This window comes from Ailuropoda melanoleuca, chromosome 1 (genome assembly GCF_002007445.2).
Source record: "Ailuropoda melanoleuca isolate Jingjing chromosome 1, ASM200744v2, whole genome shotgun sequence".
Taxonomy (NCBI): domain Eukaryota; kingdom Metazoa; phylum Chordata; class Mammalia; order Carnivora; family Ursidae; genus Ailuropoda; species Ailuropoda melanoleuca.
In genome coordinates this window covers 190412088-190439434 of record NC_048218.1, presented here as the reverse complement: position 1 = coordinate 190439434, position 27347 = coordinate 190412088, and the positions used below count along the sequence as shown (strand labels likewise).

Sequence of the window (27347 nt, the reverse complement as noted above, 5' to 3'; positions counted from 1 at the left end):
ACCAAACATTTAAGAGTAAAAGTAATGAGTTATGGGTATCATCACCTTTTTCCAATACTGAAATTGTTCCCAGTACTAAAATACTTAAAAACGAATTGTTCTCTGGACACTTTTTTGCTGCTAATTAACATCTCTTTTTACAGGATTCATGAATAAAATTTTCCATCCCAACATTGATGAAGCGTAAGTAACTATTTAAAAATGTTTAAATCTTAGCAGCAACTGCTCTTGTTAGCGTTCCTCTCTCTCTCTATTATTAAAAAAGCACCTCAGTTATCTTTTTGGATTTTATCAACAGGGAGGACTGTATGGTCACTTAAACTGTGGAGTCCCAGGGTTATGATATTCTAAACCACTTCGTGGAAATCCTGCTGTTGGGCTGCTTAGGTTTTCCATTGTCATGCGTGGGCCCTTCATTCCCTCTGATACCTAGCTAGCATTCCTAGTATTCCACGGCTCCGTTCTCTTTGTGTGGACACAACTCAGAGATCAGTTGTTTGTATACAGATTTACTCTTTTCAGCCCTTGAAGTATTTCTTAGTTCTGGGGAGTAAAGCAAACATGAATGGCTGTAGTTTCATCAGTTAATGAATCTTACCCTTTCTTTCCTTCTAATATTTTATTAGTGATACTTTAAAGTGTGCCTCCTGTTGTATACTTCGGATGCTGTTTGCAATATATGAATTTTTTTCTGCAGTTTTCCTTGTCACGGCACTAAATTGTTACACACACATACACATGAGCTTTTCTGAACTCTGCGTGAGTGGGTTGTACACACACATCATCCCCATTGTCCTTTTATACTTCTGTGTGTCATTCATCCTAACAACAAGGATGTTTGTTACGTAACCATGGTATCGTCGTCAGGTTCAGGAATTGAGTATCAGTACAGTACTTTTTAATCTGCCACATTCCAGCAATGTACCTTTTTGGCACTTCTTTTCCTCCCTCCAGTGAAGGATCCAGCCCAGGACCATGTGTTGCATTTACTTGTCATGTTTCTTTAGTCTGGTATAGTTCTTCAGCTTTTTTTAAGTTGACATTTTTAAAAGAATATAGATAAGTTATTTTAAAGACCATCCCTCAGTTTGGGGTTGTCTGGTGTTTCCTCCTCATTAGATACAGAGGATGCACTTTGGGCCAGAAAACCACAAAGTGTGATTGTACCCTCGGGGTCCTGGGGAGGCACACAGGTTTGTCTGCCCCCTCCCCCCGCCCCCAGTCTTCAGTGTGAACTCTGAGCACGTGGTTGAAGGTGTTGTCTGGTTTCTCCATGGTATAGTTGTGGGTTTTTCCTTTCAGTCTCTGAGGAAACACTAAGACTTTATGTATATTCTGCTACTCATCATACTTTCCCTAATTGGAATTCATTTTCTTTTTTTCCTTCCTTCCTCCCTCCCTTCCTTCCTTCCTTCCTTCCTTCCTTCCTTCCTTCCCTCCTTCCTTCTTTTCTTTTCTTTCTTTCTTTCTTTCTTTCTTTCTTTCTTTCTTTCTTTCTTTCTTTCTCTCTTTCTCTTTCTCTCTTTCTCTCTTTCTCTCTTTCTCTCTTTCTCTCTCTTTCTCTCTTTCTCTCTTTCTCTCTTTCTCTCTTTCTCTCTTTCTCTCTCTCTCTCTCTCCCTCCCTCCCTCCCTCCCTTCCTTCCTTCTTTTTTTTGATGATCTATTAAAGGTACTTTTCTTGATAAATAAAAGTAGTTGCCAGATACATGCGACTAGCTTTCTAATTTTTTAAAAAATGCCATTCTTTCCATCTGTTTCAGGTCAGGAACTGTGTGTCTAGATGTAATTAATCAAACTTGGACAGCTCTCTATGGTGAGTTTGGCCATGGAATATTTTTTAGAGATGTTGAGACACTGCCTAAAAAATGTTGTTTGGCTTTTCTTCCCTGGATGTTTTGTTGGGAATGGGAAGGGATTATGAGGGCCTGGATGGGAAAATTCGATCAGTGAAAAAAATATTTTCTCTCAAGTACAGACTTTGATTTAGCAGTGGAAGTTTAAAATAATCTTGTGAGATTCTGGACTTAAGGTATAGTGGTGTACATATGGCCTACAAATACACATGTAAGCATTGTATGTGTGTGTGTATCAGAAGCTTGCTGTGTACCCGTTTACTTCTAATACCTTCGAAATTTGGAAAAACTGGGAATGTCCCTGTGAAGTAAGTTGGTATATTAAGAGGTTTGGAGAGTCCTGTTTTGAAGCCCAAAACCTCGTTATGAAGCAAAGAATAATTTAGCCCTGCCTTGGTGCTGAAATCAACATCTCTTCTCTTACAGTGAATCACAATACATCATAATACAATGCTCAGTATCACAGAGAGATGTAAGGAGTATCAGGCGTTCGCTCCCTGAGCTTGTAACTTGGTTGGGGAGCTAAAAATATTTTGAAATATACTTAATTAGGGATACAACGGACCGATCTGTATTGCCCCACATGCCCAAGTTCAGGCGTCCCAGCCTCTCTGCTCTCATGCCCCCACCCCATGAGGCCTCCCTGGATGCTCCAGAGGCAAGCAATCCCTGCATGCTCCTACATTTTATATCCTTTTTTGTGGCCCACTTTTACTTGGTACCTATTTGTTCATGCCTACCTTTTTGTGCCACTGGATGATTTCCTGCCATAGGGGTCACTGGGGTGCTTGTCTGATTGGTCTCTATGTCCCAGCACTTGGTTACACAGCACCTAGTACCCACGTGTGGTGAGAGAATGGGCGGTGCACATGGTAAACAGCTGCCAAGAGGTCCGAAAAGATCCCTTTAGGCAGGGCTTAACCAGGGCTGACCTTTCTTATTGAACAACTCTGACACATCTTACTCCAGCACAGTCTGCAAGCTGCCTGGCGTGCCTGTACTAGGTGCCTGAGACCATTCGCCGGCGGAATGCCGGTCACCGGCACCACATGGGTAATCCTTGTTTTGTTTTGTTTGTTTTCTCCTGATTCTCCCATTCAAAAATTATTTCCTCTGCCTGGAGTTATCTTCCCTGGTCTTTGTATGGCTGGGCACCGTCTTCCCTCACCTCAGACATCCTCAGAGAGGCCTTCTTTCCTAGATACTCCATGTAAAACAACATTCCTCCATAGCATAGCACCCTGTTTTACAAACCTGTCTTTAAAACCAGCATTTATTGTTTATCTTGTCTTATTAGATTGTAAGCTCCACAAGAGCAGGGACTCTGTGTGTGTGTGTGTGTGTACACGTACACAGGTATACAAGTGCCTAAAACACTGCATGATGTACAATAAGGGTTCAGATATTTGTTGAGTGAATGACTGAATTAATCATGCCTAATATTGTTAAGCATGAGAATTTTAGGGGTATGATGGCTTATAAGGAGATGAGGCAACAAGAAAACATATACTCTGAGGTTGGTTAAATGGATTCCTTTTAAGATGTTTTTTTTTAGTAAAAATGTCTCATGGCAGGCTGCCTGGAATAGCTGATGTAATGATGTATTTTCTTAAACTGCATTCACATTTTAGAAATGTACATAACAAAATGCTGCGAGCTGGTTCCAATTACAGTAAAGTAAATTGGACTTCAGCTAATTCTTTTACTGTTGACCAGAAAAGCTTTGTGGAAGAGATTTGCTGATTCTCAAGTACTTCACATCTCAGAACAGATTTTTAAAAATAGCAGCTCATTGAATTATAATTCGTATATGTGAAATTCACCCATTTAAAGCATGTAATTTGATAGTTTTTAAGCAAAATCAGTTAAGTACAACCATTACCACATTTTCATCATAGAAGATTTTCTTCAACTTAAAAAAAAAAAAATCCCTTAGCTATCACCTCCTCACCCCCCAACCCTGGGCAATGACTGATCTACTTTTTGTCTCTATAGATTTGCCTATCCTGGAATTTTTAATAATGGAATATATAATATGTGGTCTGTTGTGACTTTTTTTTTTTCAGTTCACGTCATGTTTCCAAGATTCATCATGTTGCAGCGTGAATCAGTACTTCATACCTTGTATGGCCAGATAATATTGCATTTTACATCTATCACATTTTTATCCATTTGTCAGATGATGGACAATTGGGTTGTTTCTACCTTTTGGCTGTTTTGAATAGTTTCTGTGTGGACATACATTTTCATTTCTCTTGGGTGTCTACCTAGGGGTAGAATTGCTGGGTGACATGGTAACTCCGTGGTCAACCATTTGAGGAACTGACAGACTGTTTTTCAAAGTGGTTGTACCATTTTACTTTCCTACCAGGGGGTTTATGAGGTTCAGGACAGACTTGAAAGCAGAAGCCCAACATGACTTAAGATTTCATCGCATCTATAGAATGTTAGTAAAACATTGCTTTGTAAGGCACTTAGTAACAAGGATTAAATCACATTGGTCAAAGTGAACTTTTATTTCCCTATTACATGTGTATGAGTCATGTTCAGGTGTTCCATAATACATAAACAAGGACAACACTAACATTGTAGGTAAGTGCAAGAACCCAAGAAGGAGTATTATTAGAGTGTAGTCAAAAATACACTCATGGGGCACCTGGGTGGCTTAGTCAGTTAAGTGGCTGACTCTTGATCTCAGGGTCCGTGAGTTCAAGCCCCATATTGGGCTCCACGCTGAGCATGGAGCCTACTTAAAATATACTCAGTATGGGGAACTGTTCTGACGTTTTGCTCAAACCCAGACTATGACTCAAGAAAATTCATTTTTTTCATGGAAAGTTTTAGAACAGGTAATCATAATTGATATGAAAGTGCTAGAAGTGGTTGGTGCAGATGACCTTGAAGTTTCTTTTAGACTTCCCTGATCCTGAGATCAAAACTGAATTTTTATTGCAAACTGCTAAAGCCTTTGGCGTTGAAGGCTAATCTATAATTGGTGAATTTGGAGGCATACAGTTTCCTGCTGTGATTCTTGAGAGAATCTTAGTTCAGGGGACAAAAAAACCTAATTTAATATAAAACAACGAATAGGAGAAAGTTGTCGTGTTAACACAAATACTCAAAACCAAAAGGCTTAGCCTGGCAACCAGAACTTGTTTCAACACCTCTACTGTATAATATAGTAAGGAGCAGGGAGTTACTTGTGAAATTTCCTGCAATTAACTTTGCCCCAAGGCATGTACTGTGCAATGGATATACGGAGTTTCAGTATAGCAGCAATTCCCAGTTGAAGCTTCAGATTTATACTTACCATAACCTGCTGTTAATCAGTGTTGTTGTTTATAGCAGCTTTAGTCCTCTAGTCCCCCTGACTCATTGCTTCTATTCACATTTTGTTTTCTTTTGCCAAGTGTCCATGTAGTTTGTTCATTCAGAAACTTAGAATTGGTATGATTGTAGTGTAATCACCCAGTAATTTTCAATTTTATATTATTTAACCTTGCGAGAGAGCTAATTATAGTGGGTAATATGGTTAATTTTGTAAAGATGCTTGTCATCATATGAAATTGAGTATGAAGTTACTATTGTTATACCCTTGTGACATTTAAGGGAAAGTAGCAGATGACCTCACAAAATTGATTTATTTTCATTTCCTGTATGATAGCATCTTTTTCTTTCTTTTCTTTCTCGTTTTTTTCTTTTCTTTTTTTTCTTTTCCTTTTTTTCTTTTTTCTTTTCTTTCTTNCAAAATTGATTTATTTTCATTTCCTGTATGATAGCATCTTTTTCTTTCTTTTCTTTCTCGTTTTTTTCTTTTTTTTCTTTTCCTTTTTTTCTTTTTTCTTTTCTTTCTTTTTTCTTTTCTCTTCTTTTTTCTTTCCTTTCCTTTCCTTTCCTTTCCTTTCCTTTCCTTTCCTTTCCTTTCCTTTCCTTTCCTTTCCTTTCCTTTTCTCTTTTTTTCTTTCTTTCATCCCTTCCTGCTCTTCCAGACAGCAATGATAAAAGCTCTGGAAAACACAAAATGCAGCCAAAGGGATCTGGATTTTAGTTTCAGAAACAACTGTAATTTTAAAGATTGATGGGAGGAAAGTTCATTAAGCCACAGGTAGCTTTTTAACCATCCCTACTATTTTCCAGTTTTCCTTTTTATTTCCAAATACAATTTATCCATAGTTGGCTTTTCTACCTACACTCCTGGAAGCTGGTACTTCCCCTGCCGTATGGCTTTAATTTCTCTCCCACCCTTCTGGGCCGTGCATCCTTGACTCCTATAAATTGTGTTTCTCTACAATTTAATTTTACTCATTTTTCAACTGACTTCGTAGATTACTTATTTTGTGGATTAAGTTGTGCACAAGTAAGGTCGAAAACAATTTTCTATAAAATGGGCAGTTGACAGTTTTATTCTTTCTCACCTTTAGGGTTGCTAGCCAATGGACTGGATACTCCTCTTATTTTGCTGGTGAGAAAAATCAACATTTGGGAAATTACTTCCCCTAGAGTCATCTGGGGAGTCAATCACAGACAAACGAAGTTGACTACAACAAAAGGAATGCTGCAGGGACTTTGAGATTAAAATTAGACAAGAGAAGCAAAGCTTCTTTTACTAGGCATTTAGAAAATTTAAACCATGGATTTATTTAATAGTACTATACTGTGGGCCTAATGAATTTAAGTGTTCTCATGGTGGAAATATTTACACCATCCCTCTTTTCAGTCAGCATGTGAATCTTTCCAGACAGTTAAAATTCTGGCTGAAGGTAACTGTCTTAAAATAATGCTTTATGTTCTACAAGTGTTTGCTAACTATGTTTCTAGCCACTTTAGTGTAGTTATACAGACAAGAGATACATGTATCTGTCTGCATGGATGATTGATTGACCAACAACTACCGTCTGAGAACGGGCTGGAGAACTCAGTATTGATCGTGCATGTTGGAATCATAAACATCATCCTGCCTTTGGAGCAGCTGGATGTCATTATGAGTCTCCTAGACAGAGTCCAGGTGGAGCCGTTTCTCTTCAGTACTATGGGGGAAATGTCAGCTGGAGGAAATAAAGATAACATGCTGAGTTTGGGATTTGANAGCAGCTGGATGTCATTATGAGTCTCCTAGACAGAGTCCAGGTGGAGCCGTTTCTCTTCAGTACTATGGGGGGAAATGTCAGCTGGAGGAAATAAAGATAACATGCTGAGTTTGGGATTTGATGGCTTCCGCAGTACTTAGCTAGCTCCATGGCCCACCTCCTCTGTCATTCTGCTTGGAGATACTCAGATGTGGTGTTGGTATGTGGCCCAAGAGTTTAATTAGCTCTACACAGAAAAACAGGGTTGTCTTAGGTTAAACAACTTAACGGAAACTCATTAAAAACACCACATTCACGTTCACTGGTGGTCAGCATTAGGATCGTGGAGCGGTCCAGGCTGTGTGGATGGTGGGACGTGAGCCAGGCTGTGGCCTTGAAAGACAGCCACAGCTGTGTTCTACCTTCTTTGGGGCTGTAGTTTCAGGGCTCAGTCGTGAGGGTGTGGATTTGTTTTCATTTGCTTGTGATCACTGTGTAGAGGTTAAAGTCTTGGCCATGTGTGGCCACTTACCTTGTAATTGCATGAGTATCTTTTTTTCTGATGTTAAAGACAAACTAAATTATTGTCTAGTAATTAAAAACTTTAATAATGAGTTTTAGTATGACTGTAAGATACCAGCTAGCTCATTGTACATTAACTGCCCTTATTTCTGGAAAGTTAATAACAAATCCTATCACTGTGTTTCAGCTGGCAGTCTTTTGAGGTAAGCAGGGTCATACCAGGTCTGAATTAGGATGAACGGCCTCTCAAGAGCACCTGAGTGAGGCAGGGAGTGTGAGACTGACAAGGCAACAAGGGAAATGGCTTTGGGGAACAGGAGCCTGTTTTCTTCATTCTCATCTGTGTGCAGCATTCATTTTGCTCTGCAGACCTCTACTGGTTAGGGACTTCAGGGGAGGGAGCTGCAGTGCATGGGAGAGGATTTTCTAAGTCTGGCAGAGTGCTTTAAAATGTTCCATGTTCTGTAACTACATACCTCTGGTTGGTGGCCTGGTGATCTGGCACTTAGCGGAATGGATCTGGTATTCCTCCAGGTTTTCGTGCCTTATGTCTTTGACAGTGACCTTTCCAACATATAACAAAAATGCCTGTGTTTACCTTGGAATACTTAAAAATCGTAATGCTACCCCTAGTGAGATTAAGTCTATCAGTCATATTGAGAAAATTCTTTGAGTGTTACTAATTCTTATCAATTCCTACTAATTGCACTCCTTTTTTTTTTTTTTTTGAAAGGTGTGAGGAGGGAGGTGTGTTTTGTTTTTTGCTTGCATGACCCTCTTCATAAAATCTTATTCTGTCTTTTAAAAGATCCCCATGGGGGGTGCTTGGGTGTCTCAGTTGATTGAGCATTTGACTCTTGATCTCGGCTCAGGTCTTGGTCTCAGGGTTGTGAGTTCAAGCTCCATGTTGGGCTCCACACTGGGCATGGAGCCTACTTAAAAAAATAAAAGATCCCCATGGACCAAGCTGAGAACATTTATAAATCTGATGAATTCAGACCTCATACATTTTATCCACACAGAAACACAGAAGACCCTCTCAATTAAGTAATTGGATACATTCTTGAGTTTATCCTCCAGCAGATTGGAGGCTTGATACATTATTCTATTAGCAGCATGTCAGCCTTCAGTAAACTAAATATGGCATGGCAAGCCTTGTGGCCCACTGCTTCTGTGCCACAGTACCGCAGGAAGTCTTTGTGGTGGTCTGCTTCTGCTCACCACGTATGTGCCCTCAAAGCAGCTATAGGATTAGGCTTTCTCGTTGAAGTTGGGTCTCAAGTTAGTTATTTTAGAGAATGTTATTTTTAATTTCAAAGCCATTTCTTGCAAGTCTGCCTACCTGTCTGAGGGCATTCCTCTTGACCAGCTTTTTTGAAGTTTCCCTCAAGATGCCTGTCACCTTTCAGGGCCCCTGCTTACCAAGTCCTTCACACAGAACAACTGCTTGGTCATACGAAATGCTATTCCTCAGGTTGAAGAAATACAGGTTTCTGACTCCTCCTCGTTTGTGAGGGTAGAATTTCACTCTTTTTTTTGGTGTTCACAGACTGAAAACAGGAGAAATTTAAAAATCCATTACTAATATTCCAACTTCTTAGGAGCTAGTAAAAGAGCAGAAAAGTAAACGTCTGTTAGTTAACCAAAATTATTGAATAACTGAAAGAAATCTGAAAATTTTATTTGCTATTTCAATCTTGTAAGAATTTGATTACATGTATATTCATATGTATTTTTTATACATCTAATAGATACCTCCTCCCCCTCCCAAAAAGAAAAAAAAAAGTTGAATGAACGAAATGAAATTTTATGATTGGTTTTGCCTTGAATACATATCGTAAATTTATGACTTTCTTAGCATTTTGTGATGGACTAATTAAAATTGCTTATAAGATGAGCAAAAGTCAATTAGTGGGGTTTTGAAAGGTCAGCTGCTGATTTTTCTCTAATAAATCAAGGATATGAATAACATGGTTGAAATTCTTAAGTGATCTCAACTAAGTTTTTAGCCATTAGCTTCAGCCATAATGGCCGAAGGTCCACAGACAGAGATCTGTGTAAGTTCTAGAGAATCATTAGTTCTAGACCACTAGAATCAACAATTTGCGATTTTTATCCATCTTTTTTTACCTCTTTAATTATGAGAAGGACTTTTATTTTCTTCCTCTCAGTCTTGCTCCCTGTTGATTATGGAACAGATCAATAACCTTGAATTGTGGCTGGTGTAGTGAATCTCAGCTTGAGAAGCACAGGGGGTCTTCCGTTAGAGGGGAGGGGGGACCCGTGAACTCTTTTTCTTTCTTTTTTTTTTTAAAGATTTTATTTATTTATTCCACAGAGATAGAGACAGCCAGCGGGAGAGGGAACACAGGCAGGGGGAGTGGGAGAGGAAGAAGCAGGCTCATAACAGAAGAGCCTGATGTGGGGCTCGATCCCACAACGCCGGGATCACGCCCTGAGCCGAAGGCAGACGCTTAACTGCTGTGCCACCCAGGCGCCCCGACCCGTGAACTCTTAAGTTTGTTTGGATAGCATGCTTCTGGAGTATGAAGAGTTTTGAAGGAAAACAAGAGGAGCTTGCTCTTGATGGGAAATGACCTGACTGATTGTTTTAAGGAAGCTTTCTCTTATTACAGAGGCAAGAGTGTGGAACCTGGAAGGCCAGGCCCTGACCTGAGGTGGAATGGTACATTAGCCTTGGTGTAGTTACATGCCAGGGAAAGCAGAAGAGGAGCTAGAGGCATTTTGTTAGTTATGACAAGCAGTGAGTCTGGAAAACCAACTGAGTACATAGAATAGAGGAGAAAGCCTAAGCAGAGCCCTTCTAGAGGGTTTGGAGCCTAGGGACAGGGGCGTTGGGGGTCTACCTTAGGTATTAGGAGAAAAGATTCGGTTTTCAGGGAAATATTTTTAGGTGTATCGAATTCAGTAAGACTAGAAATAAGAAGGACCAATTAGAAAGATTTGGGAATTATCAGCATAGATTTGCTTCTTTAAAATTGTAAGATGATGAGCTTCCCAGAGTAAGAGTATATGAAGCTCTTACTTTACGAACACCACAGAGTTCACACTGCTGTGCACGTGAATGATGTCTTGCTGAGCAAGCTTTTCTGTGTGTTATTTGTTTGGCTTTAAAAGGAAGGGACCCAGGGCATTGGGCATCTGGGGGAGTGGGAGAGGCGGCCTTTGAGGAGAGGGGGAGTGGCTTTGATGACTCGGCCCCTTGCCATGACTGTACCGTGTGATGGTGGTGGCCTCTGAGTTACAGCATCTGGGGTGTTAAATCTGAAAAAACAGGTGAATATTATTCAAGTTAAAGTCTCTGGGGTGACTGCCTGCCTGGTAATTACAGCTCCTGGTGGGGCAGGCCAGCTGTAACCTGAAGGTAGCAGCATGCTTTACCAAAATTCCCACTTTAACGTTCACAGGAATAGAGGAAGAAGAAATAACTTATGGTCAGTGGTTTATGAACAGCCAAGAATAAAACATGATCTGTGATTCATCCCCTCCTGTGTTTTTTCCCTTAAGCCACGTATCATCTTTTTGTGAGTCACCTGGAGTAGGGTGGCTTTACTTTAAGAATTGGTGCATTTTTTTTTTCAGTGTGACTCATTTTAATTAACATGCATTCTTTGAGGAATACAGGTACTGAAATTTCTATCTAAGAAGGTGGCTTTTTTTTTTTTTGAGTATTTGACTCTAGTCCTTTGATGCCTTATGAAACCTATTTTATAGTCCTTTTTAGTAATGTGTTAATTCTTCTTTGTAAGGAACTGCAGTATTAGACTTCTCTTTTTTGCAGATGAAGAAATTGAGGTGCAGAGAGGAAGAGACCTGCCCAAGGTCAAAGAGCAAGTCAGTGGAAGGCCTGAGGTTAGACTTGTGGTCTTCTACCCTTCAGTCTAACGGAATTTGCTCTGCCCGGTGTCTACACTGTGTTAGGGGATCTCTTTCGCTGCCTCTTATGCTCTGAAGCAGCCCGTTAATGCCCCTTGAAAATGGATCCGCTTTCTCCCACCTTGAGTTTAGAATACCTCCCCCTGGAGGAAGTGCAGGACGGGGCGCTGCAGGCTCGGGTGGCTCCACGGCGTCCAGAGCAGCTTAGTTGAGAAGCCTGAACATTTTCAGAGAACCCGCAGGCAAATAGCCCTCTTCGCGTTTGTTCTGGGGGTGGGGGGGCATAGGGCAGGTAGCATGTCCTGACTGTGCAGTTCTGCACACACATGGTTGCCGCTCTGTCCTAAGCCAGAGTACAGGGGGTAGGTCATGAGGCCTCGGCATGCAGGTGTTGAAAAAACCCTGCAGGTAATTCTGATGGACAGATAGGATCCAGACTCACTAGGAACCATTGCCCTGAACTGAAGGGGGTAAATGGTGCTGCTTTTGATGAGAGATGAGTATGATTTGAGTGTTTTTAAAAATTAAATATGAATATAAATTATTAGTTTAAGTGCCTAAACTGAGGAATGAATGTTGTAATATTGTTAATATTAATACCATAGGATCAGGCTGAAGAATCAGTCTTAATGGACTGCATTTTTGTAAGTGCCGATTTAGTCCAAAGCAAAAGTAAGAGCTCATCATAAACCATACTTCTCAGGGATCTTTGGACTTCCTTTAAAAATTAAGGCAGCCAGTAATGGAATGAGCAGATGGTGATCTCAGGATTGGGTTGTTCTGCATGTCTGGGTCTCTCCCTTTCAAAAAGTGGAGGAGTGCTAAAAAGACTTTTGAACTGAAGAGATGTTGATGTTTTATTACTATTGTTAACAATTCTAGGGGAAAAAAATACTCATTTTATAATGGATTTTTCCAAGGTGAGTATCTTTATTTCACTTTTGGTTTACAGTTTAGATTTCTTCTTCTTTCTTTCTTCTTTCTTCTTCTTCCTCCTCTTCCTCCTCCTCCTTTTTTTAAAGATTTTTATTTATTTATTTGAGAGAGAGTGGTGAGCACGAGCAGAGGAAGGGGCAGAGGAAGAGGGAGAAGCAGACTCCCCGTTGAACAGGGAGCCCAGCATGGGGCTCAATCCCAGGACCCTGAGATCATGACCTGAGCCAAAGGCAGAGGTTTAACCGAATGAGCCACCCAGGCGCCCCAGTTTAGGTTTCTTCTGTCAATACTTTATCTTGAAAGAAGATTTTTATCTGCAGCTTTTGAGAGAAGTTTCCTTGGAGAGGACCCTCTCAGTGGCATTCTCTCTGTTAGCCACTTTCAGGGCTGTGTTAAATGGCCATAGCAGGGCACTTGGCTGGCTTAGTCAAACGTTTGACTTCGGCTCAGGTCATGATCTCACGGTCCTGGGATCGAGCCCCACATTGGGCTCCCTGTTCAGCGTGGAGTCTGCCTCTGCGTCTGCCCCTCCCCCTGCTCATGCTGTCTCTCTTTCTTTTTCAAATAAATAAATAAAATCTAAAAATATAAAATGGCCATGGCCATGACATCCTGGTCTTCAGATGCTGTCCTCTTCACCCAGAACTGGGCTGTGTACTTTTCCTTTTCTGCTCTTCTGTTTTACAGGTGTGACTCAGCACATCCATAAAATGGATCAGAAGTGTGTTAATGCAGGAAGACAGATGTAGGAAGGTAGAACAAATAATCGAGGGTTCTTTCACTTGTTGGGAACAGGTACCTAGGCAGAGCCACTTATTGGTAGCTTGAAAAACTTAAAAGTATGGGGAAAGGGTATAAAAATCCCTTCTTGGAACACAGGAAACACCTAGTTACAAAACATGTCATCTGCCATATTTCTCAAGTCCTAAAGCACTTCTGAACATTACTTAGAGAAAATAAAACTTACACTTTGTCGTGTGTGTGTTTTAAAGGTTTTTGTGCTGTTTGATAGGAACATTCCGTTGCGAATGTTTTTGAGTAGCACCTGGAATGCTGATACGACAGGAGAACGCCCAGGTTACCATGTGTGGGTATCTGTGAACAGCCATGGGCTACTTCTCTGGTTTAGCTACTTGAAAGCAAGCACAAGGCCTCTGTGAAGTGTCAGACAGTTCAGCCACAGAAATCCCTTAACATTCTCTGCTTACAGATCATTCTACTGGCCTTGAACTTGTGAGAAAGGAAGACTTGGCGGGGGGTGGGGGGGTGGCCATCTCTGAGGATATGCAATTTTAATGCCAAGATGTGGGTAGCTTGTGCCTTCATGAAAGTTTAGACAGTGCTCATTTCATCTGTTGACAGAGGCAGCATGGTGGTTAACCCCAAGATTGAAACCCAGCTCTGTGGGCAAGTCCCCTAACCTCTCTGTGCCTCAGTTTCCCCCATATGCAAAATAGAGATAGTAATGGTACCTAGCTCATTGGCTGTAGTGAAACTGAGTGTGCATGTAAAGTGCTTACAGGAGACCGGCTTGTCGTGAGGGCTTTGTAAGTGCACACTGTGGCTGCTAACATTCCTGTTACTATTATTAGTATTAATGTAACTCTTGTTAACTCTTCTTTGCTCGCGGATCATGTTGAGTTTGTAAAACTTCCACACCCTTGTTTTTCTTCTTCTGAATTTATTTACCTTGACTTTTTTAGACTTATGTTTTATTTAAATATTTCAAACATATGCAAAAGTAGAAAGGACATATTCATAGGAAAATGCTATTTTTAAAGGTAAAAAAAGCAAAGTGTCACTTGATGTGTGAAAAGTAAAAGTCACAAGCATATTGCCTTGAGATAGATTTTTAGATGTTCTTATTATGCACATGCACTGTACATAGTTATCCTTCTAGAGAACATGCCATTTTATGGGCTTTATCCCCCAGCATTAGAGCATAAGTGTTTTCCTCTATTCTTCAGACTTTGAGTGGTTTTCGGTGGTTTTGTACCATGAATAATTACTGGTTTGTTGAATATGTTGCTTCCTTTTTTAAAAAAAATTGTAAGTAAAATGGCAGTGAAAATTTACTACAGGTGATTGGGGTTATCTTGGAAGATTATTTTTGTTTTGCTTTTTTGATTAGGAATCTCTGCATTTATTTCCTGGTACATGGGAATCTTACTATAACATGGTTCTTTGGGAAGTTAGCCTTATGAAGGTGGAAATAGCTCCGGTCCATGTAATTATACCAAGTCTCCGTTACTTGGGGCTCAAGGTAAACTTGTTCTGCTTCAGTACCTGGTGCGTGGGAATAGGACTATGCCCGCTGTCCTGTGACTGTCCGTGACATTACCGTCTAGACCTGAGCTCTCCAATACGGGATCTACTGGCCATGTGTCCTTATTTAAATTAATTAATTAGAATTAAATCAGAATTAAATTTTAAAAAATTTCAGTTCCTCAGTCACACCAGCCATAGTACGTCCACAGCCACGTGTGGCCAGCAGCTACCATATTGGACAGTGCAGATACACAACATTGTCGTCATGCAGAAAGTTCTGTTAAATGTGCAGCTCGTTCTCCAGCTGCTCACCCCAACCATTAAGGAAGCCTTACACTGACGAGGAAGAGCTGATTGTTACTCGTGGCATTTTCTAAAGCGGAGGGTGACAAACGTTGGCTGCCTGCTTTTGTATATAAAGTTTTATGGGAACGCAGCCACACCCGTTTGTTTACCTATTATCTGTGAGTGCTTCTGTGCCACAGTGGCAGAGCTAAGTGTTCAAACGTAGCCCACAAGGTCTAAAGTATTTATTCTGGCCCTTTATGAAAAAGTTTGTCAACCTCTTTTATCTAGACCAGGATTTCTCAACCTCAGCACTGTGGAATTTTGGCCCGGAGAATAACTTGTGGTGAAGGGCGGTCTGGTACTGTAGGGAGTAGAGCAGCACCCCTGCCTCAGTCCACAAGGGCTAGTAGCACCACCTGCCCCCCTCCCCCATCCAGGTGTGACAACCACAAGTTTCTCCAGATACCACAAGATGTCTGCTGGGGAGCAAAATCACCCCGGCTGAGAACCACTAATTTGAAGTGATGTGGCTTGACCAAACATTCATTTATAATACTGCATAAGAGTGCTCACTCTGGAGGGAAAAAATACATTAAAAGAGCAGAATAAATGAAAGAGTAGTTTTTATGCTGATATGCTTCAGCATTCCCTCCAGAACCAGAAATCTTTCTATAAAACATGATAGAATAACTGAAGTAGGGCAGAGAACTGGAGGCACTGATTCCACAGTTGACTGCTGAGGAGCAAATAGAGTGGAAGTTACCGCATCTCTGAACTGATGGGAGCGTGTCGTTTATTTTACAGGTGCGAGGCCTATTTCCTTTATAAAACACTATGTGACTGCAAAGTTCGTGTTGACTTTGCTGTGTGTGTAAATGTTACCTCTGTATACCCGGCACCTTGTGCTGCGTCTGGCAAGAAGGGAGTTAATAAATGTCTATCAGAATGATTGCTAATAAAATTCAGTAAATTCGTACTTCTCTGTCTTATGATTATCTGTTATTTTAAGTGGCCTGTGTAGGTTCCTACCTTCATAAGCCAGAAGAATTAGAAAACTGGTTATATTTACCTTCAATAAAGGTGATGAGAATTGAGTTAAATATCAAGGCCTATAAAATTGTGTTCTTTTTGACATCTGGTGCTTGAATACTTTTCAGAGTGGGGATTTTCAAAGCTGTAGAAAAGGTTGATATTAAGAGAAATCTCATTTTATAAAAATGTAGAGTGCTATAGAGTTTTGGGGCATGCATTTTAATTAAACAATGTATGTACTATTTCTGAATTCTTGGTTTAGAACATGGAGTGAATTAGAATTGGGACACTTGGCCTTTGAAAGCAAATATCAGGTGTACCTTTATCTGGTTCTTCAAAGAAAATTAAATTTTAAGTTTTAAAGTTGTACTGAAAAGAATATGCAATAGAGATCGCATGTAATGGAGCACACTTTGATGGAAAACTTCCGTGTGGTTGATTATTTGGGAAGATAAGCAGTTTCGCCTACTGAATTCAAGTGAATTTTAGGTGAACTTGTTTTTCCGTGCATGACATATTCCTGTTTGTTTTTTCAGATCTTACCAATATATTTGAGTCCTTCCTGCCCCAGTTGTTGGCGTATCCCAACCCCATAGATCCTCTCAATGGTGACGCTGCGGCCATGTACCTCCACCGACCGGAAGAATACAAGCAGAAGATTAAAGGTGAGAAGGCAAATAGTTTAGGGGCGCCTGGGTGGCTGAGTCGTTAAGCGTCTGCCTTGGGCCCAGGGCGTGATCACAGAGTTCTGGGATCGAGTCCCACATCAGGCTCCTCGACTGGGAGCCTGCTTCTTCCTCTCCCACTCCCCCTGCTTGTGTTGCCTCTCTCGCTGGCTGCCTCTCTCTCTGTCAAATAAATAAAATCTTTAAAAAAAAAAAAAAAAAAAAAAAAAAGGGGGCAGATAGTTTAACCTGGAGACTGAAGAACTTACNATCTTAAAAAAAAAAAAATTTTTAAAAAAAAAAAAAAAAAAAAAAAGAAGGTGGCAGATAGTTTAACCTGGAGACTGAAGAACTTACGTGTATTGGGCTTTGATCATTAAAAGCCCTTCTGAGTTAATAATAACTTTTCTCAGGCCTTAAAAGAGACCGTGGTCTGTGGGCTGGAGCAGAACTCACCAGCCCCTGTAGTTCCAAGGGCTCATCCACACCTTGGGAAGACTGAAGGTCCCAGCAAGGAAGGCGAGAAGGAGTGAGAAAGAGCAAAGGAGAGATGGAAAGTGGGGGGCACCTGTTGGGTGGTGGTGGATGTGACTGTGCTGGAAATCCCCAGGAACCCCTGTCCAAAAGAACCTTAGCCTACATTTGCTTCCTCTTGTCTTGTAAAATCAGAAAATTGGGACTCGAGAATGAAGCATTAAGTGAAAGGCATAATCTCCTGTTATTATCATCCTGGCCCGTCAGGAAAGCAGTTAACTTTGGAAGTTGGGAAATGTCAAATTTATCCATATACTTTTTTTATACTTTTTTTACACTTTACCTGTTGGATTAAGAATATCCAACTGGCTTCTTTTCTTGGTCCCGTACTGATTTTCATTTACTTTGGGAAGTTTACATCTGAGCACATTTCTTGTCTGCAGCAGATAACTGGCCCCAGGGCCGTTTTCTAGTAAAACTTGAAATGTGCTGTGCTAGGTAGAAATGTGCTCGTGGTAGTAGGGCTAGTTTGCTCATCCTGTACAATTTAGAACCCCCCTTTCTCATTCTGAAACAGTTTACCTGCTAGTGGGACATGAAGTTCATTAAATGAACTTGTGGTTTCAAAAGAACTTCTGTAACTTATCGGTTTACTGGTGTTCATTTTACCTCTCTGTGTGCTTGAGAACCTTCATAGTGAAAGTCTAAAGTTCCACCAGAAGGGAAAGGAATTCAAAGTCCATGAAAGTAGGCCTGCTCTCCTTAGCAAATGGCAGGCATTGGTATTTACCTAATTGTTAGCATGACTTGTCCATCTGTATAGCAGTTCAGATTGTCAATATCTGCCAGTTGTACGGCCCTTCTGAGGTCCATTTGCAAGAGATGGCAGTAAAAATAATTTACAAGAGCCTGGAATATATAGGTCTTCACTCTTAACGGTGAAGGTATGAGACAAGCGCACCTGAGGCTTTCCTTTGGTTTAATCATTCTTCTCTGATCTCTGTAGGGTACTTGTTGGTACTTTTGTTGAGATAAAATAGAAATAAATCTACTCCATTTAATTTACTTAGGTCTCAGTGTTTTTGCAAATTAATATCTAATTTATGTAGCAGAATATCTGTATAGCCAAACAAACATGCATTTCAAGGGGGGAAAAAAGCAGTCCGTTTCAACCAGATAAAATTCTGTTATGAGACTATATTAAAATTGTGACACAGGAATCACTTAACAGTGTCTGCAACCCACAGATATCTTGGTGCGGAGCGTATTTCTATAGTTCTTACATTCATTATGCCTCAGCAATTTAGCAGTATTCCTGTTTTAGTACATATCTGCTATAATACCAGATACAAAGGAATCCAGTCTACATTTTTATTTTAGAATGGCAAGCTCTAGCTTAGGGAATTTGAGCTTTCTGAAATGTCAACGTTGGCTATCATTTTGTCTTCCTGAGTAATGTGGAAATCAGGGCTGTAAGAACTATCCTGATGGCTTACACGCAATTCCCCCCCCCCCCCCCCCCCCCCCCCCCCCGCCCCCAGCCTGGAGGCTTGTTCTCCCAGTTCTCCCCTGCCTCCCAGTGCCCAGCCTGTCAGAGGCATCCCCATTTCAGAAAACTTTGTCTGCTCCTGTGGACTTCTTTAGGAGTCCTGCTCTTTATCTCCTGTCATTTTCAAACTTCCCACTTCTTGCCCTCAACCCCTGCTAGTTTGTTTCCCCCCCTCTACTGATAATCTGTGACCCCATTTCTTCCTAATCATGTGCACCTTGCTCTAGACCCATTTGCCTCACTTCTTTGCAGCTTTTGTATTTTGCCCCTTCCCTTCCTGAAAACCTTTCTCATTCCATCCCCAGTCATGGTCATTCAGCCCTCCCTCGCCCTCCCCTCCCCCCACGACTTGGGAGCTGATTCACCCCCCACCGTTGTAGATAGTTCCCTCCAGGTAGGTGATTTCCAAAAACGTGTGTAGGTGGGCCCTCTCTGCCCGGCTGTTACCGGACATTTCTATGCCTAGCCTCACAGGTCAGTGTATATAACCTTTCTTACCGTGCATTTTAGTCAGCGTTCCTATTTAGTTGATGTTCTTTGTCATATAAATGTGAGCTGCCTATAGGCCGCTTCAGTGGAGCTGTCTGAAGATACATTCCTTTCCTGCTTAAAAACCTTCTCGGAGCGGGATCTTAGCCTGCTGTTGACGGCTCGCTCTCACTGTGCGTGATCTCAATCTGTGCCTTTACTCCTGAGCTTCGCAGTGTGTGACCATCACATTGGACGAGTTTCAGATACCCAGCTACATTCCCTTCCTTAGTCAGGGAAAGCTTCAGCCCTGTGAAAAAACCCAGAGAATAACTTAACCATATAGTCACCATCCAACTACAGCAGGACCTATACATTTTGCCTTCTTTGCTTCAGATACAAATGTAGTTCTCGCCTTGGTTTTGACATCCTGGCCACGTCCTTCTCCCCTGTGTTGTTGGTTTTGTTTTTGTTTTTTTAATTAGATTTTTTATTTATTTGAGGGAAAGAGCACAAGCAGGGGGAGCAGCAGGCAGAGGGAGAGGGAGAAGCAGGCTCCGCGCTGAGCAAGGACCCGGATGTGGGGCTCCATCCCAGGACCCTGGGACAGTGACCTGAGTTGAAGGCAGACGCTTAACCGACTGAGCCACCCAGGCGCCCCCTCCCCTGTGCTTTTGGCGAGGCTGAGCCTTTCGCCTGGAATGGCATGTCCTGTGCTGCAGCTGAGAGTTCCTTCAAGGGTCAGCGCAGATGTGCCTGCCTTCCTAGCGCTAAGAGGCCAGAGGCCCTTCCTCCATGCTTCCCTCCAATGTCACTCGTCAGCCAACTGCTTTTATCTGCATCTGTGTCTCCTGCTCATCAGCGACCTTGCTCTTCATTTTTTCTATCTTCTGAAAGGCCTTGTCCTGTAAGCTAAGCACTAAAAACGTATTTATTTCCTCAAATATACTAAAGAGGACTAATAGTATCACCTTACAGTGTCGGAGAGAAATGTCAAAGTGCAGCCACTTCTTTCTACAAATCCAGCAAAGTAACTGACCCATTAGAGGGTAAAAATAACATTTCTGAGACTAATAAACATCTCTGTCTCTCTACAAGGTAAATTTAGGTAAGTTCTTACCTAATCAGGAGCTTTTGGAACCTCATCTCCACATAAAACTTCATTACGAATTTGTAGGGTTCTAAGTCAGAAGTCTGCAAACTTCTGTGAAGGGCTAGATTTGGCCACATGCAGTCTCTGTCACATATTCATTCTCTTCCCCCCCCCTTTTTTTTAAACAACCCTTTAGGGGTGTCTGGGTGGTTCAGTCAGTCGAGCAGACGTTTGCCTTCGGCTCAGGTCATGGTCCCAGGGTCCTGAGATTGGGTCCCTCATCGGGCTCCCTGCTCAGTGGAGAGTCTGCTGCTTCTCCCTCTGCCCCTCCCCCATTTGTACTCCTCTTTCTCAAGTAAATCTTTTTAAATAAATAAATAAACAACCCTTTAAATATATCAAAAATACTCTTCGCTAGGCCCCTGTGTTACAATGATTCAAAGTCAGCAGGCTCATTTGGCCATTTTCCTTCTCTTACTCTCATACTCAGTCCCTATGAGTCCATAGGAGGAAAAACGAAGCCTAAGGCTGTGAGGACATGTTTCTGTCCTGCTGGCACGCTGAATAGGGTTCTGTCTTGTCTCTTCATATTGTGTGTAGGCTGTTTACTGAAACACAGTCCGCACTTAGAGTTTTTAGAACAAGTTTGTTTGTTTAGCAGTTCTTAACAGTTTTCTTTCAGCCAACAGATTTCAGCCTAGGCTGTAGCTGCATGAATCTTCAGGTAAATAATAGATGATAAAGTTGCTCACGCTCCCTGTGTCTCCACATAGCATCTCATTCCCGAGCAGACTGAGAGACTGTTTTCACCAGCTGCTTCAAAAACCTGACAGGCAGGATCTGTTTAGACTAAAATCTATTCCTAAAATAATAGATTTGGACTGACTGTAATTATATAACTGCAAGTCTAAAAATGATGGGGGATTTCCTTATAAATTACTATGGAATCATAACTAGTCCTGCTCTACCTGGGAGGTGAATAGTTTTATTATCATAGTGATAAGAAGAAAGTCGGGGGTTCACACATCCCCAGTCCTGCAAGTTTGGAGGAGCACAGCCATATGGATAAGCCAACGAGGCAAGAGTGAGGGCAGCCTGGCGGCTGAACTGGAAGCCGGTTCACACCGCACACCGTCCTGGACATCTGCCGGCCTTCCCGGCCTCACAGCCAAGGTGCAGGGCGGTCGGCTGCCTCGTACACGTGTGTCTGGGAGGTGTTCGTCCACCTGGGAGGCGATGGCCGCAGGGAGTTCGGGGCTGCAGGTGCAGTGTGTGGTCTGTTCCCCTGCAAATCAGATGTGCTGCTTCGCCTCTCTTATTCCAAAGATGTCTTCTGTGGGATTTCCCCCTAGCTTTAGTGACCATACCCAGGCAGGTAAGGAAGGCTCGAACTTCCTGGGACTTGGCCAGCTTTGGGGTCTCTGAAGCACATGCCTGCCTGCTCACCGGCCCTGTGTTTTCTTCATCCCTTCCCCCCCATGCAGAGTACATCCAGAAATACGCGACGGAGGAGGCACTGAAAGAGCAGGAAGAGGGCACCGGTGACAGCTCGTCGGAGAGTTCTATGTCTGACTTTTCGGAAGACGAGGCCCAGGATATGGAGTTGTAGTAGAAAAAGCACCTGCTTTTCAGAAAGACTATTATTTCCTAACCATGAGAAGCAGACTATAATATTCATATTTAAACAAAGCAATTTTTTTTATTACTAAACAAGGTTTTTATGGATAATAGCATTGATATATATATATTATATATCACCCTTTAGATCTTGATTTCTTGGTCATTTCTCAACCTGAGGTGCATAGCATATTCGCACATTCCATTTTGGTAGCAATATGCGGTCCGAGTGCATGCGTTCATAAGTCCATGTGGCCAAGTCAGCCTGCGTGCTGCTGAACTGTCAAAAGAAATAGCCGCTCTGATAGTTAGACGTGAGTAAAAATAACAGGAAAAAGTTGCTTTTATTGATGGTTCCAAAGAAACAAACCAAACCAAGCAGCTTCTTGGATGTGAAGGTAGAATAGTGCTTTTTTCAGGTTGGGTGGGAGGGACGGGAGAGGACCAGGACTGCTGTGGGCGCGTAGAGCCGGCCCAGCAGCGCCTGACTGCTCCTTCCTGAGTCCCAGGTGGCCCCGTTTCTGCGGAGTAACAGGATAAAACAGGGAGCTAATTGGAGTACTGAAACGTAAAACAATTTTCGACTCTGGATTTTAAGTACATTTTTATATGTAGATCTTGGCCGTCTCACTACCAGGCCCTGCAGCCACAAGTGTTTTGCTTTGGAGAACCTTTTGGCAGTGTGTTCTGAACCTGATTCTTTTTCTTGGGGTAGAGCTTGTGATCTATACCTTTTTGAGGGGACAGGAGGAGGAGGAAAGTGACTGGGAAGGTGTTTCATGTCGTCTAGCATGCGCAGTGTCACATCCTCATCCTGTCGGCCACTTTGAGACTGCTTCCCCGGACTAGGAGCTTTACATTTGAGGGTGGTTGTGGGTGTTTTTGTTTGGATTGGAGCTTTTTTTTTTCCCCCCTTCCTTCCTTTTTTTTTTTTAAATGGTGTGTGTGTGTGAATTGTGCTTAGACAGGTTGCAGATTTAATCTTCGCCTACCCAAGAGACGGCCTCCTCCTGGGATAGCCGCTCCGTGGACCATTAGACTCGGCAGGAAGACCCTTTCTGGTGGCTGTGACTCCCGGGTACTCTCATTCATGTTTTTGGTTTTGTTTTCCCTTCTGCTGCTGCTCTTGGCAGCAGCCTTGGTCATTATCTGCTTGTGGAAGTGGGAAATGGGTATTTTAGACCCAACACATATTCTAAATTTAAAATGAGTAATAATTGGAACAAATAAAAGTCCTTGTACCCAAAGTGAATCTACACGGGAAAAACAAACCACTTTTTTCAGAGTGTGACTGAATAGGAGGAAAGAGTTCGGAAATAGGCTGCAGGAGAACAGGTTTTGAAGGAAGAACATATTCCCTCCTGTATGTGTTAAGAGGAAATCAGACAGTTTGAAATGCCTGCTAATCAGATGTGTGCTCAGCTCGCCGTATGTCCAGGTTGCCAGCAGGCTTGCTTTCAAATAGGAGTGCTGCCTGCTGAATCCGGAGAACTTGAGACAGCAAGTCTGTATCCCTTTTTTGCCACAACCAATAGGACAATAGCAGAATTAGCCAATTCTAAAACCTTCTAAAGACAATTTTTGAATGTCCCACCGGGATAATTGCATTTTTCTTTCTGATGTGTGTTTTTTAGTTGAGACGTGCTATCTATTCCACAAGATTGGAGTCCATGAGGTTGGAAGATATCCTATCTTTTTTTATTCCAAAAGCACAATCAATCTTTTCTTTGAAAATCTATATAAAGTACAACTTTTAGCATGATTATTTTCCTAAATAAAAGACAAAGAATTTACTTATTTTATGTTAATTACGGGCATGAAGCAAAAGGTTTTCTTTAAAAAAAAAATTTAAAGTGCAGTTATGTAGGGCTGTGGTTAGTTAACCGTACTGAGTTATCTATCTAGCATTTGTGGCTTGTTGGAGGGGTAGTGTTAACTATTTAACATGGAATGGTGTGCTTTAACTTTTCTAGCGCGTTGTCTTCTCATTACTTTGGGGGAGGGAGGGTCTCTGCTGGCACTGTCTAACCTGCTTACCTGCCGAATTAGCAGTTTGCTTGTGCTATAACCGTTTAAATTGTAGGTGCGACTTAGGGTAGGCTTTAAAGTGCTGGGTGGTGATTTGAGTTCAAACAATAAAAAATTGTATTTTTTCAATATTGTATAAACAATAGTGTTCTAATTACCTTTCAAAAAAAAATAATGTCCAAATAATAATTGCTTTTAATCTTGTCAAAAACAAGACAAAACAAAGCTAGGAGAGCCAGGTCTAGGGGAATGTATGTGAGCCCCAGCTCTGCTCCCCGACTAAATACCTTTTTCTCAAAAAAAGACACAGCTCGCGGCAGATTGAACGCTCTGGCACTGGGAGTCTGGTGGTGCGGAATTTCCAAATGAACACGTGTCGGGGGAGGTTGCAGGGGTTAAGAAGCAGATCTGAGTCTGGCTGCGGCATGCGTGCGTGTGTGTCCGTCCATCCAAGTCTGTCTGATGAAGGTGTAATGAGGCTTCCCTATTAGCACAGGAAGCTCCTGGAATTGCTACCCAAAACACACTGTACCCTCTCAGTCTGTGCAAATCTATCCTTTCTCGGCACTAACCTTGGTCCCATGCATGCTTTTGGCTCTGTGGGGGGCTTTTCCTCTCCTGAGAAATTGGTTTTTGATGAGTTGAACAGAATCCCTTTTTATCCTAACTTTTTGTCCCTCCCTGTACCCGGGAGAGGTAGGTAGGAGAAGGAGACCATGCTTCTAGGTACAGAGGGAACTGGAAGAAAGCCCGGCTGTGAATCAGAGGTCTCGCCCCCCATTATAGATGATACAGTAAGGCTAGAAGAGGGGGTGTGACGGCACCAAACGCTTTTTCAGGTTTCCCGTCATAACACTCAGAAAAGCATCCAGAGCCCCTCAGAAGGGCTGAACATTATTGTTTTAAAAGGTGGTGATAGTAAGTCAGAGTGGCTTCTGGCAGTTTCCCTCCCTTTCTTAGTGTACCCATCTTTTTGAAGTCTTACCTAATGGTTGACCAGCGCAGGCCATCCTTTGCCCCTGTTCACATGACCAAGCTCAAGCTCCCCGCCAAACCGACAAGCGAGGTGGCCGCAGCCGCAGCCCCGGGGCCTGGCGGGTTGCATTTCGTGGTTGCCAACCTAGATGCTGGCATTTTGCTCTTTCGTCTTTGATCTTCTCGCCCTCCTTGAGGTTACTGTGCAGTTCGAACCAGCATTTTATACTAGTAAGGTAGTTCTCAGAAGTTGCCATGTCTCTCCTGCCCCTAACGTTCTTCCATTCAGAAGCTGTTCTCATTGCCAACGGCTGATCGAAGCTCCTGAGGAGTGTCTGCCTTCGAAGGAATTTTTTTTCTGCTCAGAACGCTCCCTGAAGCCATGGTTGGCCTTGGCCTGACACTTGCTTTTCTTTAGGCCTCCTGTTATGGCTGAGAATCATGAAAGATCCTCTGTTGGCCTTCACGGGTGAAGTTTATAGACACCAAGTTTCTGGGAACCGGTGTATGATTTTACATGGTGCATGGCCCTCCTGCGTTCTAGGGACACAATCAGAAAGTGAAAGCCATTAACAAGAGTTAGCAAGAGTTCCATTTACTTCTACCAACTTCCAAACTGGGTTCACGGCCTTCTTGACTAAAATCATTTCTGATTGGGCATAAAGACCTACATTTTCTTTGGACTTCTGAATCCATGTTCATATTTTCTCTGGCCACTGAACACCTTGGCAGTTGCATCAAGGATTGGGGCAGAGGGCCCTGGGGGAAGGGGGAGCTAATCGTTGTGGTCGGGCGGGCAGGGTCTCCACCCACCAGAGGAAGGGCCAGGACTCTCACTTCAGCAAATGCTTGTCTTGGCTGTGGGCTTGGGAAGAAATGGCCATTATTTACTGATTGTCTTTGGTACATATTGTGTGATACTTGAAGAGAGAAAAGGGACTTACCAGCCCTTAATGGAAATCTAAGCTTTTTACCGCTTATTTTTTCCTTGCCCTATCTCCTCCCTTCCACCTTTTTCCTTGCATTGTGATGATCTAGCGGGCACTTCTGTCAACAGGACAAATGCCTCCTCTGACTATAACCTCTTAATAGTTGTGTATAATGAAAACTGTAAACTTTTTTAAATAAAATGTGTATATACCTTGGCAAATGGCTGGACCTTGATCAATAAGATGATAGCCTCGATAATCACTTAGCCCTTTCTTAAAAAACAAAAATCAACCAGACACCCTCCTTGTTCACCTGACTCCTCTCAGCAGCAGGTGTTGGCTTGTTTCTGTTTTTGACCGAGAAGCTCTTACAGAGGGAGTGTCACCTTCAGTCAGTAATAACTAAGAGGCCCCACCTCCGGAGTCCTGTCTCTGTACCTGGAATGGCAGGTGACTGCTTTATAGACAAGGCTGGCTGTGAGGCTTCTTTACAACCTTCAAGGCCTTCATGTGGATCAGCAGGTATGGCTGCCACAGTGCAGGTCAGCCCAAATCTTCTAGACCCTGTCAGCTAATACTGAGCGAAGGATACCCACTTGGCCCGGAGTCCACAGGCGGTGCAGTCTGCCCCAAAACAGGCGCCCCGCTGCGCCAACCTCAAACCCCGAGGGGGAACGGCGGGTTTTGCATCAGAAGGGTACCACTGGGTTGATTGACTCAGCATTTTGATTCCTGTCTAAAGCATATGCCGCGATGGCCACCAGATGGCGATGTTGCCTCATCTTCTGGAAAATCCCACCGGTCGATTTTGTTAGAAGGCCCTTAAGACAAAGGGAAGACTTGGTCACATGCTTTCATTCCCCCAAACTCTCTTCCACTGTTTTCTTCTTCCTTTTCTCAAACTTCTTTTATTCCTCACTGCATCCTAACGTGTTCTCCGGTGGGCCCAGCTTTGTATCTATGAAGGAGGGGGGAAGAGGCCCCCTAGGAGGGGCCCTCTGGAGAGAGTAAGCACCGGAAGCTCTCCTGGGGCAGGTGAGCCCTCGACTTCCCTGGCTGCCTCCCGTGCTCAGAAGCAAACATTCAGCAGGTTCTTTGCAGGTGGAGCTCGCTGACCGCTCAGTCTGGGCTAGGGCCTCAGCCAGCGCGCTCAGTTCCCCTCCCATTTCTTCGTTAGCTGTGCGGCCTCGGGTTCATTTTTTAAATGAGGTCCCTTAACTGGTAGGTTCTGACTCTGACACCCTGTGACTCAGAACTCTGGTCTCTGAAACAATACCTACCTATCACGGGATATAGTATCGTGAGCTTATATCCCAGAAACCTATGAAACCGAAGTTTCAAGATCAGACATTAGAGTTCGGGGACCCAAACAGCTTCGGGACTTAAAGCATCCATTTTCCAGGTGAAAGGAGAACTCAGAGACGCATGGGTCATAGGAGTCTATCCTCCTGATCTCACGCGAGGGAGCTGCTTTTAAAACTCCCTTGAGGAATCTCGGGGCACTCGTTGGGGCTTGGGTCCCCCCTTCCTCCCCAGTAAGGTCACCCAGTGGTGAGATCGCCTCGGCCTCGGTCCAGCTGCTTCCGAGGTGGCAGGGGCTTTCCACAGCCTGCCTAAGACAGGAGGTACCCCTGTCCTGGGAAGGGGGACCCAGGATTTCTGAGGTATGTTGTCGTGGAAAAGACTT

The 27347-nt window shown here is 42.7% G+C and overlaps 1 protein-coding gene across 2 annotated transcripts in view; it reads left to right on the top strand.

The window, feature by feature from the left end:
* UBE2H (ubiquitin conjugating enzyme E2 H) overlaps window positions 1-25881 on the top strand; it is a 103268-nt gene extending 77387 nt beyond the window's left edge. For both annotated transcript variants that reach the window (XM_011230345.3, XM_034672035.1), the window contains 4 exons: window positions 144-183; window positions 1761-1813; window positions 16399-16527; window positions 21596-25881. In XM_011230345.3, the coding sequence (XP_011228647.1) occupies window positions 144-183; window positions 1761-1813; window positions 16399-16527; window positions 21596-21720 (347 nt within the window). In that variant the 3' untranslated portion in view covers window positions 21721-25881. The remainder of the gene's footprint in view (window positions 1-143; window positions 184-1760; window positions 1814-16398; window positions 16528-21595) is intronic.
* Window positions 25882-27347: the final 1466 nt, after the last annotated feature.